We start from the raw sequence: 17,399 nt of genomic DNA, 5'->3' as shown, positions 1-17,399 counted from the left end.
AAAGCCAAACACTAAAACTACACAATTGCATAATTAAAATAACTACAACTATGAGCAGCAACATAGTAAACAATAGAAGACATCTCAATTAAGCACATCATGCTGCTGTCAAAAATGATAGCTCTTTTCTTCATGAATAAGACAGTCACCTTTCCTCTTCTATGAACTAATTAGCATACAGTATGTACAATCTATTTTATTTACCAAAAATATTTTAATGGATTCTTTTTTAGAGAGTGATCCCAGGGTGAGGTAGATTAAGTACTGTAAATTAAAATGAAACGAGTCCCAACTACAGTAGTCAAATAAGCAGATAAAACCACAGTGAAACCAGTAGCAAAAACAATATCACCCCCCCCCCCATAAAGCCCTACTGGAATAAGTCATCTGAAGTTGGCACCAGAAACTCAGCCTTACTGCCAATCATACTTCAAGGGAAAGAGCGTTCCATAATTTGGATTCCCCCACAGGGCCCTTTTCTTAGTTGCCACATGCCATATTTCCATTGAATGTGGATCAACTAGGAGAGCTTTAGCTGCTGCTTTTAATACAAAGGTAGATGGACACAGAGGGAGCTGATGCTTCAAATATATAAGTTCCCACATTTTTTTTACAATTTTGTAAGTTATTACTAGTACCTTGAATCTGGCTTGGTAGCAAATTGGCAGTCTGTACAATCCTCTCAGTATTGGTATAAGATAATTCTGAGGAGCTTACGTTCTCAGCTATCTAGCTGCTGCATTTTTCACTAGCAACAGCTTCTGAACAATCCTCCACATACATTATGGTATTAAACATGGAAGGTTATCAGTGTATGGGTCACAGTGGCCAAGATGTCCCTATCTAGGAGCAGCCAGAGTTGGTGAACCAGTTGAAGCTTGAGAGAGGCACTAAAGCTATTTGTGCTCCAGGAACAATACAATCCTAGATCAAGGAGTATCCCTAGACTACAAACCTGTTTTTTCAGAGCAAGTCACGTACCTAATTCCAGTATCTGGAAACCACCAACCCACATGATCAGCATCTTGCTGGTATTCAGCTTCATTCTATTGGTTCTCATCTATTCCATCATGTTCAGACATTGATCCAGGGCCTGCACAGCTTCTCCAGATACAGATGACAAGGAGAAACAGACATTGGTGTTGTCTGCATATTGATAACACCACACATCAAATCCCCTAATGGCTTCTCCCAGCAACTTCATACAGACATAAAGCAACCAGAGAAGACAGAATGAAACCCTGTGGGACTCCACAGCAGAACCACCACAGGGCCAAGCCACAGTCCCCAAATGCCACATTCTGAAACCAGTCCTACAGAAAGCAGCAGAGCCACCACAATACAATGCGTCCAACCCCCAACCCACAGTCAGTCCAATAAGGTACCATGTCAGATGGTATCAAAAGCCACCATGAGGTCAGCAAAAATAGCACACTCTCCCTGGCTAAGGTCATCCATTAGAGTAACCAAGGCTACTTCAGCCCAAAACAAACCTTTGCCCATACTGAAATGAGCCAAGTTATCTCTGTCCTCCCCCCCCCCCCAGTGTTACTTTCCATCTGTATACAAAGATGGCTATTGCCACTTGTACATGAGCAAATTGATGAGTAAAGAGTAGTTTCACAAGAGGTGCATGGAGTGGCTGATTAGAGAGCAGTGTCTCGGTCAATAGACCACTGTATACATTTTCATATGCTTTTAAATACCTTTAGCTATACAGGAGCAGAAGCGTTATTATCATAAGCATTTTGTTGTTAGGAAGTGGCAATAAAAGTAATTTGTTCTGGACATAAATGAATCCAACAGCACATATCCCATACATCTCAACAGGACTTGTCCAAAATTTCCCCATGGTGTTGCCTTATGCCTTCAAGAGCCTAACACACAGGCACACTGTGTTCCACTAGACTTCAGTAACATCTGAAGAAGTTAATATAGCAAAGCTCAGCTGTTCTCTGTCAAGTTGCTTACCTTGGAGTCTCTGCATCACACCAGCAATATCACGAGGTGTTCTTGCAACTAGTCTTGAGGTGGCCATTGTTACTGTGTAGCAAACAGTCTGCTGTTTTTCCACTTTAAGATGTAAGATTTTGATTACTTCTTTTTGCAAAACATCATGAGTTGTAGCACGGCATGCCTTACTAAGTCACTGCAGCTCTTCAGTCAATACAAGTGCTGCTCTCAGAAATGGCGGTGCTTGAGGAATGCTCTCTTTCAGGAGACCTGAAGTCTGAAAAGACAGAAAAATGCAAGAGTGGGCTTCAGAGAACACAGTCTTGGTATAAAAATACTTCACTATACTGTCACTAGCTAATACATTCAAAAATCTGGGTGCCTTAGCTGTCCCAGGTGACTAATGACCTAATTCTATGAGCCACTGCATTGGAAAAGTAGCACAAGGGCTGCTGCACCAGAGGAACACTAAAATTTGTGGGCTGCTGCTGGTTTCCCCTTCAACCTTCAGTACAGCAGCATTGCTACATAAAAGACAAGACTATGTGGCTGGGAAATGGCTTAGGTGGCAAAGAAGGAATGGGGGAAACATGAGTTCATGCAGACCATCTTATGGGCATTTCATATAACATGGATTCAGCTTTGTACAAATCTATATTCCTGACATGCTAAATTAACCATTTATAACTGCATTGGAGATGGCAACACACAGTGATTATTCCACAATAATTATGCTGGCTGGCACAAGCCTTTTGTGTACAGTAACAATGTGTGTCTTCAGGATTTTGGTATATATCTATACACATATCTTTCAACCTAGTTAATGGACAGTTTCCTTTGAAAGGAGTGAGTGCCATGCTTTGATGGTTTCAGAACACAACACTGCACTCTCTGTAGTTAAAGCACTTAAATGCAACCATTGTGGGTGCACAGTATTTACTCACAGTGCTACCTCTTCTCACAGCCAAGACAGAAAGAAGGACTAGCTGGAGTGTATAAAAACAAATAACTACCTGCTGATGGTGGAAGAAAGTAGTATAGAAGACAATCTCACAAAAGGCCTCAGTAAGTAAAAAGGATAGGCGGGACTGAGAGGAGCAAGTATGGGAAGAGATAGCTAAGTTAGCTTATTATAGGCAGCAAAGCAGCATTTGAAACATTGTTCTAGATGTGTTTTGCCCACAGATTGTCTAGCCAGAGTGGTCTAGTTAGTGGTACCTCGGTTTACGAACTTAATCCATTCCGGAAGTCCGTTCTTAAACCAAAGCTGTTCTTAAACTGAGGCGTGCTTTTCCTAATAAGGCCTCCTGCCACTGGTACCCTTCCACCGTTCGGCTTCCATTCGTAGACAGAGGTAAAGTTCACTAACCAGAACACTTCTGGTTTTGTGGAGTTTGTATACCAAATAGTTCATAAACAGGGCTGTTCTTAAACTGAGGTACCACTGTATTTCCCGCTTGGACTACTGCAATGTGCTCTACGTGGGGCTACCTTTGAAGGTGACCTAGAAACTGCAACTAATTCAGAATGTGGCAACTAGACTGGTGACTGGGAGTGGCCACCAAAACCACATAACACTGGTCTTGAAAGACCTACATTGGCTCCCAGTACGTTTCCGAGCACAATTCAAGGTGCTGGTGCTGACCTTTAAAGCCCTAAATGGCCTTGGCCCAGTGTACCTGAAGGAGTGTCTCCACCCCCATTGTTCAGCCCGGACACTAAGGTCCAATGCCGAGGGACTTTGGGGGTTCCCTCACTGAGAGAACTGAGGTTACAGGGAACCAGGCAGAGGGCCTTCTTGGTGGTGGTACCTGTGGAATGCCCTCCCATCAGATGTCAAGGAAATAAACAACTATCTGACATCTGAAGGCAGCCCTGTTTAGGGAAGTTTTTAATGTTTGAAGTTTTATTCTGTTTAAAATTCTGTTGGGAGCTGCCCAGAGTGACTGGGGAAACCCAGGCAGATGGGCAGGGTATAAATAAATTATTAGTATTAGTTGTATTAGTAGTATTAGTATTAATGTGAGCAGTTTCTGAGCTTTGGGAGCAGTACTGCACCTAAGATTTCAGATTAAAACTGCCACTGCTGGAGTGAAAGGAGGACCTTTTTCTGCCTCCCCACTTCCAGCCACTCTCTTAGGACTGGAGAAGAGACCCTCATAAAAATATTAGGGGGGCGGGCAGGGGATGGATGGCTTTGGGTTTGTTTGTTTGGTTTTTTTGCAGTCTTCAGATGAGCACTAGACCATGTGAAAAATGAGTAAGATCTTAGCTGCAGCTCATTCATTTTCAGCTTTGTATTCTTGTTATTTAAAAAGTGCGCCTAGACATTCTGTTGCAGCGCTCATAACCTAGGTTTAAGGTGCCATATAGCGCCTAGCTTTCATATCTCAGTTTTGAACACCGCAGCAAAGGGACAAGTGTGGCCGAAATACAGAATGTGGCCCTCAGAACATAATGGACTAGAATTGTCAGATCACACAGCTCCATCCCAGATTCCTCTTTCTACAACACCTCCAAACATTTCCTGTCATATGCCAGAGAACAGCATCCGTCTCTGCATTCTCCTCAAAAAAGGGAGCAAATTTGAAAAACCAAATGGGGCATAAAGTATCTATACACTCAACACATTCTAGTGAAACATGTACTCAAACATTTAAAAATAGCAACATACTTACACTGACAGTACAATTTTATATAGCCTTACTTAAAACTAAATCCAGAGTTCAATGGAGCATACTCACAGGAAACTACATATACAATTTCAGCCTGAAAAAGGCTTGTCTTCAAATTACATGGCTTTATTAATTGTTTGTGCCACTGCCTAGACTTCGTTTCCTCACCAGATTTTTGCACTGTACTTATATTCAGCAGTTTATTCTGTTTTACCTATGACTTGCACACAAAGCTGTTTTTTGCAGCAACAGTGCAGTTGTAACTGCACATGGAAGAAAATATTGTGGAGTAGTGGGAAAGTGTACTAGTAGTAGGATAATGCCAGAAGTATTTTCCTTGAGTCCCACCAGCAATCATTTATGCCTGAAGGCATAGGATTTATTTACTCTCTTAATATCATCTTACTTTTCAGTGCGGCAAATTTTAAGTGTTCTTATGTAATATTATGCAATATAAAACATTTCTGTCCTCTAACAGCACAGCATTTATTTTAAAATCAGGAAGTACACACACACACACACCAGCAGCATTGATTAAAAACTGTAAGTGAATCAAGCCAGTCATTTATAATAGCATAGATTATCAACCATGAACGCTAGGTATCATGGGATTCAAAATACATTTAACAAGCTTAGCATAGAGCTGTTTATACTGTTGCTATAACAGGAGCACCTCTTATTGTAGTATATTTATTTATCCATCCTTAAAAAAGGAGAAAATTTGTTTAGTGTTCCCTCTCACTTATAAGGGAGCTGTTATGAAATGAACCTTAAAATTCAAAGGTTAAGGTCATGCCCTATGGCTGGATTTCAAACAGATTCCCTGGGGGGAAAATTGCCTTTTCATATTCAGATACGCAGCACACACTATATGTAGTCAAGGTTTAATACAATAATCCAGTTTTCTGTTCCCTTAAACTTCTTTCTTCTTCTCGTCACACTGGGGTCCTTTCTGTCATTTGGTTTGTCTCAATAGGCATGCAAGCTCTGAGCAGCAAATGTTTCACCTATCTGTGGCAAACTGATGCACAACAAAATGGCTCTTGTATGGCATCCCTGGTGGAAGGAGAAATGAAATGAAAGATGCAATGGCCCTGTTCAGATGATAGTATCTCAGCTTATTAAATCAAGATACACACGAGTCTTTTGGTTCTATGGTTACCAGCTTTAGAAGAAGCCAAAATATATATCTTGGCTTGTTCTGAAGGTGGCAACCATAGTTTCCCAATTCAGACAAGACAGAAACTATGGTTAATTAGAGACTTCCTGGTTTAAACGTAAGTTTCACCAAGGGGCTGCAGGCAGAGGCAATTGACTTATGCATATCTGTTTATGATTTTCTAAATGTGGCCAAAGATGGATGAGATGAAGTGGTATTTTATTGAAAAGTACTACTCTGTGTGCAGTGTGCACTTCCTTTTACGAACTGTAGGTTAGCAGAAATTATAATGACTGTCGGGATGCTTATAGATATAAATACATTTAGTCTATTGAACCAGAATGTTCTGAAATAAGGTACATTTAACAGTCATCCATCCCCAAGGAATGGCAGCTTCGCTTCGCTGAAAGAGTCTGGAAGTGCTTTGTCGTAAGTGGAGGCCACCAGGCAGGCTATAGACAAAACAGACAAAGCCATTAGAAAAGGAATATGTGGAAGAGGAAGCCTGTGATAAAAGGGAAATTTCATGAAAATAGGAATGCTTCTCACTATCAGAGAGCTATGCATTCATTCACATCTACCCATTCTTTGCTCTTTTTTCCAAACAAGCTCAGCATGCCTTATATATGGTTCATTAAAAAACATCTGAGCGTAAGAAGGGCCTGCTGAATCAGGCCAATGACCGTCTAGCCCAGCATCCTGTTCTCACAGCATTCAGCCAGATGCTTGTGGGAAGCCAACAAGCAGGACCAGAGAACAAGAGTCCTCTCCGCTTCTGCACTTTCCAGCAACTGATATTCAGAAACTTTACTGCCTCTGATATCCGACTGGTGGTCTTCCATTCAGGCAGTGTATAGAGCTCCGCAAGCATAAAATGTGACTTTACACTATTTTCTAGACCGGAAGGATGGATATACCTGTAGAACACATACCCTGACTAGGATCATGTGTACAAGCAACATTTCAAAGGGACAGCTACCTGTATGTTACTCTGTCGCAACAACCATTACAATAATTATTGCAACACCTTAAAGACTAGAGCTTTTATTGGTTAGTGCATGCTTGATATGCATTGTATGTATCAATAAAATGGTCTAAACACCAGATCATTGGATGACAAGATGCAAAGATGACAATACTGACATACCGTAATTTGATAAATATGGGATATTAGAATGGTATGTTGCATTTACGCAAGCTATATCCTAATATATAAGAGCTAAGTAGTATATTAATTATTGAAATACATACATGTAACTTTCATTATCTGATATCTGATTAAAATATGAATTAAATTGGTTTTATTTTAATGCATGCAAAATTATTATTTCTTTAAACTCTCAGTGTCAAAGGGATTACCATGTATTAGTTCTTTCAAGTTATATGGAGACAATATATTAGAACCAGTATTAGGAAACACTCTACAGATTTTGAATATAAATTTAAATTCACATTTACCACTTATTTTGTTTACATTAGAATAGCTTGTTTATACAAACTGTTGAATACCATTTTTAACAGCTTTATTACTCAAGTGTGGTAAGACTTTAAGCAACAGATAGCCAATTAATTATCTTTCTAAATGTAAAGTGAGACTCCAGGCTATATTGTATTTGTGGTAAATGTTACACTTCTTTGTGTAGGGTGGAAAACTAGAACTTGTCTAAACAAAGGGAAATTAAGTTGCAACAGATGGGCAGAAAAAGAGCATTAACAGAAGAGGAGACAACATCAACAGTATGCCCACTTCAGCAATCTTAGACATTCAGCAGAATTACCACAGAATAATTAGACTGCATTCTTGTCTTTTTTTTCAACAGCAACAACACACCTGTTGGTATGATTCAAATGATAGTTGTTTTTACACTGAAAAATATACATGCAAGATGGACAGCTGTGAATGAAGTATGAGTAGTCAAACGGCTGAGGTTCCCTGAAAAAAATACATAACTGGGGTTCCCTTCTTTCAAATTTATTGCAATCTCATCAAACACATGTCATTCATATTGCACCATGTGTGCCTTTTAAAACTTGCTTTTTGTACCTTCATTAAGAAATAATTAATTGTGCCCCTAAGAATCCAATTTCAGTTACTTTCCTCCCAAAAAGCTGACATATGACTCAAAATCAAATTGCCATAAAGTTATTGCTGCATCTTTCTTTTTTTAACATAAAAGGTCAATCATATGGAAACTGGAGTGTTTTAGGGCCTGTTCACATCATGTATTCATCCAGGGTCAACCCTGTATTTATAGGGTGAAGGGAGGTGGAATGTGTGACTTGTGGTTGTCAATGTTGTCACTGATGTTTTATATGCAGTTCCATTTTAAAGTACTGTCATCATCCTGGAAGCTGTTGTTATTGCATGTAGAGTGTTCACACAGATGTCCCTAGCTCACACAACCACTTTTACTACTCATTTATGAGCCCTCCTTACAAAACACCACAAGGAGATGGAGGAGAGGTTGGCATGACATGATAACGACAAATGTGGGAAGGTCTTCAAAGATAAGGATTCCCGAATAACATGGCATGTTTTCCATACAAATGCATCTAATTAATAATATCAATGTGTGATCCTAGGCAACCCATTCCTCTTCATCTGCTTTTAACTGCAGAAGGACAAATAAGGACTTGCACCACCATACCTAAGGGCATAATTCTATGCCTGACAAGTGAGGTTGAGATAATCTACTTTACTCTCTAAAATTTGAACTCTACTTGGATACCATACAGTAAGCACTTACTACAGGAAAGCCTAGCTTAGGATTGTACAAGTCTTTTTTAAAATCCCAAACAGCCAAAAAACACCATGAGCGATCTACAATGTGATCTGCCACATTGTACAGTAGATCACTGGTGCAATTGCTTCATCTACAAATGCTGTTGAACTGCTCACACTGTGCAGATGTGTTTACCTGGAATCATGGCCAGAGCCAGTTCTAAGGTCAAATCAGCAACATAAACATTGGCATTGCATTGTGAGGAGATGACTATACGCCTTCTCATTCTGGGACTGCCAAGTTATAAAATCAGGGCATTAGAACTTATCTTGCTTTCCCTTGGGCATACTTTACATTACATACCTTTAGTCATGATAACAGCTTCAACCTCCGCATATAAATACAAACAAATACTATATAAGATTCACTTCCTACTGTCATGCAATACTGGAACTTGCCTGCATTCTCAACATGCCTCTAAAACATTAAGACAAATTTCTGAGAACCAGAAATATCTGGTTATAATGGCAATACAAAAAGTCTTGTGACAAACTGACTGAGTAATTAGTTTATTGTGGAATGAGCTTTCATAAGGATGGGAGGGAGAAGGCTATGCACTAGCTGTATGGAAATGAAAACAAAACAGGAATAGGGGACCTGTGGCCCTCTAGAAGTTGTTGGCTATGTTGACTGGGGATTATAGGAGTCAGAGTCCAACAACTTCTGGAGTGCAGCTTAAAGTTGCAGAAGGTTCAATAGTGCTTTTAATGTTTCGTGATGATTTTATATTGCTATAGACAGCTCTGATACTGCATGAGGTGTGTGTGTGTGTGTGTGTGTGTGTGTGTGTGATGTACTCCTATTCCCCAATCCTAAACATGATAATTCATCAGAAAAACAGATTGAGTTCAGTGTGATTTAACTCTGACTAAGAAAGTGCAGTGTGATCCTGTACATGTTTACTCAGAAGTAAGCTCAATTAAATTCAATGGCATGTACTCTCAATTAGCATGGGTCTGCAGAGATAAGGCACTCCTGCCATTGGCAGCCTACTTCTGGAAAGGAGTGTAGCATTTGAAAGATGATCAAGGCACAAATATATACTGTAGTCATTAAGTCTGGCAGGTCTTGCAGTGCTATTAAGATAATATAAAGTGACACTTCATTTCTTAGTATTACTGAGGATAGGGGTGTCCTGAGGTATAGATGTACTGCAGAATTATGGTGACATTTCCCTTCCTACCTTTCAAAACAGAAAGAAAATATTTTCTTTTCCTGGATACTTGTCTCCATATCATCAAGTGATGTAATTCACACTGGCTTCATGAAAGTTAGCAGAGCCCAGTCGAACAGGAAGTCTGTTTATGGAACGGGAGGGGGGAGCTTTTGGTCTTTCACATTTATAATTCAGCTTCAATAAGCCAAGCTACGCATTATAATTTTTAAACCTATTGTTTACAAGCCATTAAGTAATTTTTTTGTTTGAAATACAACATATGCTCCCTCTACAGCTTTCTAAATCACATGATACTTGGACAGTCCAAAGATTAAGGTCCATCCTGTTCATAATAAGTAACAAACAGTAGAATCGTTAGTCACTAAATTAAAAAAACAAGTTTATGGAAGTTGAGAATCAGAGTCAGCCTCATCACAAATGAAAAGGAAGGAAGAAAGCAAGTTCTGCATACCACTTTATACTATTCTACTTGAGGTTAGCTCAGTGAGTCTCAAACCTCATTGAAGGGGGTGGATGGGACATTGGGAGAAAATATACAGTATGTTAAGCTGCAGGGAAGGTTCTAGAGGTAGATGGCACCAATCAAGCCCTGTGTAGAATAAATCCTCCCACCAATGAGGTGATTTCAGGTGGTCACCTCGCCTTCTGCTCCATTATTCCAAAGTGACTCGAGCATAAAACATTCCTAAAGAGCTGCATTCATATATTTTTTTCCACATGACTTGAGATGGGAGTCAGAGTTAACCTGTCATACTGTTAGTACAGGTTTACTTCTCCAATTCATTGACCCTTCAACTCAGTAACAGCCCCTGTGCTCACAAGTGTGTGCAGATACCATTGCATTCTCAACCACAGACAGAGTTATTGATGCTGGATTGGGGAGTGACAGTAGGTAATGTAAGTTCTAAGAACTGGAGAAAACTAGGTTAGATGCTTCCACTTTTGATCCGAAACATTGTGTGCTAGGTCAAAAATGTATCATGCATCCCTGAAGATAATATGTATCTGCTTTCATAAAATGACTGCCCCAAGACTGTTACAAAATTGAAGCTATTGTATATAACAAATAAAAGCTCATAAAGTAAGGAGGGGCAACATTTATAGTGAAATACATTTCCTTTAAGTTTCTAGTATGCCATTTATGAATTAAGCTAAGCATCCTGATCCTGTACATGCTTTAAGTTCAATGACAGTTGTTTCCTTGTAAAGCCACAATCGTAAGTGGTGGCTGCACACCTACTGAGTAGCTGACCCCTGGTTTCAGTGAAGCTATCACTAAATAAACATGTAAATGACCAGACTAGATGCAAATATGCCCATGACTCCAGCCTTGCCCCTCAATGTCATGCATGTTTACTTATAAGTAAATCACTGTGTTCAAAGGGATTTCCCCACAAAGAAGTAGATGAAGCATTGCGACCTTGATTAATGCTCTTGTTGATTCATGATCAAATCAAAGTTCAGAACAGATTTGTTTCCTCTAAAATGGTTTTTTTAACCCCCCCCCCAGGAGAAACTATATTTTTTATTTATGCAGTTATTTGTTAGGATCAAATGCTAGAATACACCTGTTCCTCTGCTGGAAATAAAATACATAATTCATTATTTACAAATTGGGCCAGGATTAGTATCACACACACAGCTTTTTAAAAATGTTTGTGGGAGGGGAGGTTATTGCTTTGACTATTTATTTCTGCTTTTATCTTGTGTTTTTATTTTGTGAACTGCCCTGAGATCTTTTGATGAAGAGTGGTATATAAATCAAAGGAATGAATAAAAGAATACAATGCTTTTAGTTCTGCTCAGACAGCAGTCTTGGGGTTTGACCCTTGGTGTCCCTGCCAACACTACAATTCTATGACTTGATGATTCTATGAATCTCAGCACCCTGTAGGTGTCCGAGGCCATATGGACAAAAAATATAGTCACACAAGCACACACAGGAAGGCTGTTGATTCCTTGGCATTAGCATGAGCTGCTTTGTGTGCAAAGCTGGTTACTAGTGTTACAATCAGTAAGCAGCACAACAACAAATTACAAGGTTAGAACAGCCCAGCGGATAAAAAGTACCAACCCACAAAATGTTTCATGAGGTGCCTTGACCAGAAAGAGCTATAAATCACGGAGCAACTGACTACCTCCTAGGCTGAGCTAATCCACCAACAGAATCTCCAGTGCTGGCATGTTACCCACTAACGGAATGTTCCGTGTGAAATGAACTGGCTGCTAAATGTTTCTGCTTGAAGTTGTACATATAGCAGATTAGTCCAGCTGTAGTCATGGGTTATTGGTTGCACTTCTTTTGCACATATGAAGCAAAACTATTCTTCAGCTCTCAAACAGAAAGAAAAAATGCAAGAGTAAACAGGCACCAAAAAAAGTGAGTCATCACTTCCAAGGCAAAAGTTATTTTGCTTTCAGTTACATGAGCTGAATATAAACTATCAGTGTGACAGGTATATCCAGCTTACTGCTTGCAAATATTGCCCACCCTGCCATCCCTCCCCAGCCAGCAGTCCACATTGTATTTTCTTGGAGAAATATCCATAGTCAGGTTTTGGGCTGTTTTTCCGCCCTAGTAATAATAATAAATACTTGATTTTAGATCTGGCTCAGTCGCCCACAAAACTGAGAACCCCACAAATCAAGAAAACGATTTTTGCCCCCAATTTGCTTTGGCTGGCCCTAGGCTCCGGCTTCATTGCCTGCGAGTCGCATGATGCGGAGATCTAGATCTCCAGGCGCCCTTCCAGCTGCCCAATCCCCAAGGCGGCAGCAATGCTGTCCCTTGTACCTGCCCTGCCCCAGCCTGCCTCCTCGACGGAGATGACAGCGCAGAAAGCAGAAGCATCCCCTCTGCGCCGGCGACGAGGGACGCGAGAGCCCGCCAACGCCGGCTGTGGGTTTTGTACCTCCTTCACGCTCCCCGTCCGGGACTCTTTGCAGCTGCTCCCCCTTGGCCAGCGCTCCCTGCTCGGCCCCTGCGAGCCACCCTCTGCGGACGACACCCGAACCGCTGCCTCTCTCCCGAATCCCAGGGCTCCGGAGCTGCCAGACGCCTCGGGCTGCTGGCTCCCTGGTTACCGCGGGCAACAATCCCACCCCGGCGACAGGCGTATACACACGCACTGCTGCACCTAGCAGCAGCCGCGGCCGAGAAAGCTCCGCCTCTTCTCTCCCCCCCCCCACCCCTCGCTTCTGCAAAGCGCGCGGAGCTTCTCCTCAGCCACAGGCGCGGGGGTTTTCTCTGCGCGCGTGAGGGATGGGAAGGCAAGCAGGTGCGTGCGCGTCTACTGGGACGACGAGAGAGGGACGGAGGGAGGGGGAGCTGACTCGGGGTGCTGCGTTTTGCTCCCCCCTCCCACCCCGCAGAAGGATGCTGCGTGAGGCTAGTTGTGCGCGCGCGCACGCGGCGCGACTCCATCTGAGGGAGCCACGCAGCGCGCCCGGCTAGCCCGCTATCCCGAGAACGAGGGCGCGCGCCTGTCCTGCTGCGGCGCCGGAGCAGCAGCTGCGAGGGTGTTTGTTGTCAGTGGCGCGTGTGGCCGCGGGTGTCGCTCTCCCGCTTCCCACCCTGGGCAAAAGGACAGGAGGAAGGGCTCCTTCCAGCTCCCTCTTCGTCTCTTTACAAACACACGCACGCGGGGTTGAGGCACCCAACAGCAGCCGGCCGAGCGCCTTCTGCCAAAGCCGAGCTGCCGCTCTCGGAGCGGGTGGCTGGCGCGCGCGCGCGCAGCGGGCAGACTCTGGTCTTTCTGCATGGGAGGCCCGCCATTTTTTTCAAGGGCAGATTCCCTCACGTGATGCCCCGACTAGATGCGAGAAAGCGAAGGGAGGCAGGAGCGGCGCCTCGAAGCAGTCCAGCGGCGCCGCTTTTCGCCCAGTTGACGCGCTCTGCCGGCGGCGACGGGGTCTTTTCGCCTGCAACTGGCATTTCCAGGTCGATACTCCGTACAGAAATTGTGTTAAGGGCACCGTAAGGTCATGCGATGTTCATAAGCAACAACCCTCAGCTATTCGTTGTCCTCTTAACATGGAAGCCTTTGAGGGTCTGCTGCTTGACATTGAGGCCACTTAAGCCATTGCTCGTCAGCTGGAAGTGGACATGGTTCTGTCTCTGTAGAACCACGTGGCACTTGAAATAACGTTATTGGGACATGATAGGCTATGGTCACACTCCAGTTTCCTGTGGTTTGCTGGGTTTCCAGTGCGGAGTTGACACATGGACATAAGAAGGGGCTGCTGGATCAGGCCCATGGCCAGTCTCTTCCAGCACCCTGTTGTCAACAGTGGCCAACCAGATGCCTGGGAAACCTGCAAGCAGGATTTGAGCAAAAGGGCTCCCTCACTTCCTGTGGTTTCCAACTATTCGGAAGTGTTGCTGCCTCTAATTTTTAATCTGTGTTCACACAACATTATTCAAAATGCATATGTATCCTGTACTTTGTTATGAAATGCTACTGCTCAATGCATTGCTTCTCAAACCAGCTTCACACCAGATGGAGTTCATTCCTAATTCATCTCTAGCTATAGAGTGAATACATCCGTGCCCATCAGTGCCCCCTGTGTGTATACAAACAGAAACAAGTCTGACACAAATGAAGCCATGCTAATATGAGCAGCTATGGTGGGAAGAGATGTGAAACACACCATACAGAAACAATTTCCCTGTGCTCCAAGTGGGTCATAGGAACACACACATAGGAAGCTTCCATATACCCAGACCACTGGTCCATCTATTACCGTATTTTTCTTCCTACTCCCTGTTCCAGTCACTGATTGCCCTGAACCCCTGGCCTGCCTGGCATTGTCAAGTCCAGGGCTCAGTCCACACAAGCAAAGTTCAAAGGTCAGGAAACACAGTCCAGGGTTAATCCAAGTAGCCAAGTCAGGATACTGTCCAGAGTCAAACCTGAAGCACAGTGCCATAGAGATCCAGGAGCACACACATCAAGGTCCCTCAATATGGGCAGCTGAGCAGACACAGCAACTCAGCTCTGCTTCCCTTTTGTACTTTGCATGCTGATTGCAGCATCTGGGCTTGATGAGGCATGTGACCTTCACTGGTTCCAAGCCTACTCCAGATGAGAAATCACAGGCTTCCTCCCAGAGCTAGCAAGCTCCACCTGGCCAGTTAGCGAGCCGTCCTGTGGGCCCTTGCCTGCCTCAGCCAACTAGAGTGCCACTCCTGCTGCTCCCTTTGCCTCAGAGCCTGCCATGTTCATGGGGACAGGGCCCTTTTGGCCCGGCTGCTCTAGTTCTTGTTCGTTGTCCTCTGTCCCCTCGCCATCCTCTGTCACCCTGTAAATACTTCCTTCTCCAGCCCCTGCTTGCCCCAGTGTGTCCCAGTCTCAGCTACACCCCTCGCCAGGGTCCTCTTCCTCTTCCCTGTCGTCCAGCCAGTTTGTGACACTGATCCATAAAAGTACAGGTACTCTCATCTCAGGGCTGCTAAGTTTGCTTGCTTGCTTGCTTGAAGGACTTTATCCAAGCATCACTGTTACATAAGAATAAATACTTCAGATGTTCTAACAATCAGTGAGTGGTAGTTTTGTTTATTGTTTCTAAGTTCTGTCTTAAAATATTCCTATGTGATGGGTTTTTGATGCTATTTCCCCCAATTTATTTAAATTTGATTAAAAGTCAAATTATTAATCAAATAAAATGATTTGAAAATATATTTTTGTTTTATGTCTTTATTTATTTTTATAATATTTTAAATTACATTTTCTGTTTTGTAATTTCAAATAAACATTTTACAAACTTTAAATATCCAATGACTTTCCTTCATCTCTTTCCGAGGTTTATTTTATATATCATACATCCCTGCATATTTTACTATAACCATTCAAATCAATTTTCCACTTTTATATCCATCAAAAATTATTTACTCTGTTGAATTTATCTTAATGCTGCCGGCGTTTTCAGCTGTGCAGTTATTTTCCATATACTCAAAATATGTCTTATATTTATTGGCCAATACTAAAAAAGCAGCTGCTCAAAGTGAACTAATTTACAATATGTTGCAGTAAGATATTGTTACATATATGTAGGGCAAAGGTGCAAATCCTTCTAATAACAGAATGTGGAGCGGAAAATGTACAATTATGCAGTTATTACAAAGCTTGGAAGTTATCTAAGTGTTAAAGAAGGCAGAATCTTAATATATTTAGACAGAATTTGGCAATGTGTATTGCTATAACAAAGTAAGTTCTTCACAAGATAATACAATGTGTACCAAATTATTACTTTTAATTTGTGAACGATAAGACTGATTTAACCAGTTAACAGTGCAGGTGGTGTCCAGTGGATTTCATCTCAATTTTCCCCCCCTTGCCTGTTCACCATTCCCCTACTACTTAGGGGAGTCCTCAGATTGAACACCAGTCATGAAATGACCTGCTTATGTTAATAATACTGTTTTTTCTTTCTTTCTCTCTCTCCATAGTGTATTACTTGGCAAGTCAAATCTTCAGAACTCAGTAGTCACAATATGCATACTTTTTGTCTAGTATATGCATTATTTTGATCTGCCTTTTCACTTGTGCACTCTGCTAATTTAATATGATCATTTTCGGCTTCTGCTCACAGTCTAGCAATCAACTGAGCACTGCAGAAAGAAAGCTGCAGTATAAAGAGAGGTAAGTGACAGGAAGACATCTAAGTAAGAGCTAAAAATATAACATTAGCCTATTTTCTCCGACTCCTGTTTATAACTTGGAGCCAAAAAAAAGGTTGTGGTTTTTGCATGAACACTAGTTATTGCTTATTGGTATTTGTCATCTTCTGCTATTTCTGACATCGAACCCACTTAGTTCAGTGGGGTTTACTCTACAATTAGGGCGCATAGGATTTCAGCCAGAGACTATTTTCTGCACTATGTACAGGTGCATTTGAACCATAGCTCCAATCCATAATCCAGTGAGATGGTGTGCATGCTCACGTCTGTGCTTTTAGAGTTTCCCCAACATTTCCCCCACTTTTCACCCTTAAATGAGCAGCTTCTAAGCAGTTTTAGAGGAAAGACAACAGTGATATGGAGATGAAGCAAGACACATTTTTCAGATTCCTGTGAACCAGCATGCATTTTTATCCACTGGAACAAAAAATAAAAATTTAGCTCCTAGATGTCTGCATCAGATTTTTTTTTTGGATCCTGGGTGATTTTGCACTTGTAAATTTTCGGTCTCTGCAATAGAACCTAATGCACAGCTGCTCACTGAGTCTTTTTTAACTTGATGGCATAATATAAATACTACAACTCCCTCCATCCAACTTATAGATAGCTGAATTTTTGAGCACACAGAGTACAAGGAATTCTGATTGCTAAAAATAAAGACAGAAAATAGGGCATTAAAAAAGCAGTGTCTGAATTCTAGTTATGCTATAGAAATGTATTTATCATAAGAAGTGAAGATTAGTTGCGATGGAAGAAGGCAGGTAGAACACAGAGCAGATAGGATGGAGTCGTATGGCTGTGTGCATTTACATATCTGAATTATCCTGGGATGGAGGGGGAGGGGTACGTTGCATTTCTGTGCCAGGGACAAGCTACACATGTCTCAGAATGGAGAGAGATGGAAGTTTCTCCATCAAATACTTCCATCCAGCTAGAATGCTGCTTGCAGAATTGAAGCACGATTAGGGACAAC

The 17,399-nt window shown here is 42.0% G+C and overlaps 1 protein-coding gene across 11 annotated transcripts in view; it reads right to left on the bottom strand.

Annotated features, from left to right (window-relative positions):
• Positions 1-12,886, bottom strand: part of SYNE1 (spectrin repeat containing nuclear envelope protein 1) — a 270,851-nt gene extending 257,965 nt beyond the window's left edge. For 6 of the 11 annotated variants that reach the window (XM_077925887.1, XM_077925888.1, XM_077925889.1 and 3 more), the window contains exons 1-2: positions 12,660-12,885; positions 1,972-2,230 (exon numbers count right to left, since the gene is read on the bottom strand). In XM_077925887.1, coding sequence (XP_077782013.1) covers positions 1,972-2,038 — 67 coding nt within the window. In that variant the 5' untranslated portion in view covers positions 2,039-2,230; positions 12,660-12,885. Of the gene's footprint in view, positions 1-1,971; positions 2,231-12,659 lie in introns of all 11 variants that reach the window. The other 5 variants (XM_077925891.1, XM_077925892.1, XM_077925898.1 and 2 more) reach the window with 2 other exon arrangements.
• Positions 12,887-17,399: the final 4,513 nt, after the last annotated feature.

This window comes from Podarcis muralis, chromosome 3 (assembly GCF_964188315.1).
Source record: "Podarcis muralis chromosome 3, rPodMur119.hap1.1, whole genome shotgun sequence".
Classification (NCBI taxonomy): domain Eukaryota; kingdom Metazoa; phylum Chordata; class Lepidosauria; order Squamata; family Lacertidae; genus Podarcis; species Podarcis muralis.
Note: the sequence above shows the minus strand (reverse complement) of the source record. Positions and strands in the feature narration are given on the sequence as shown.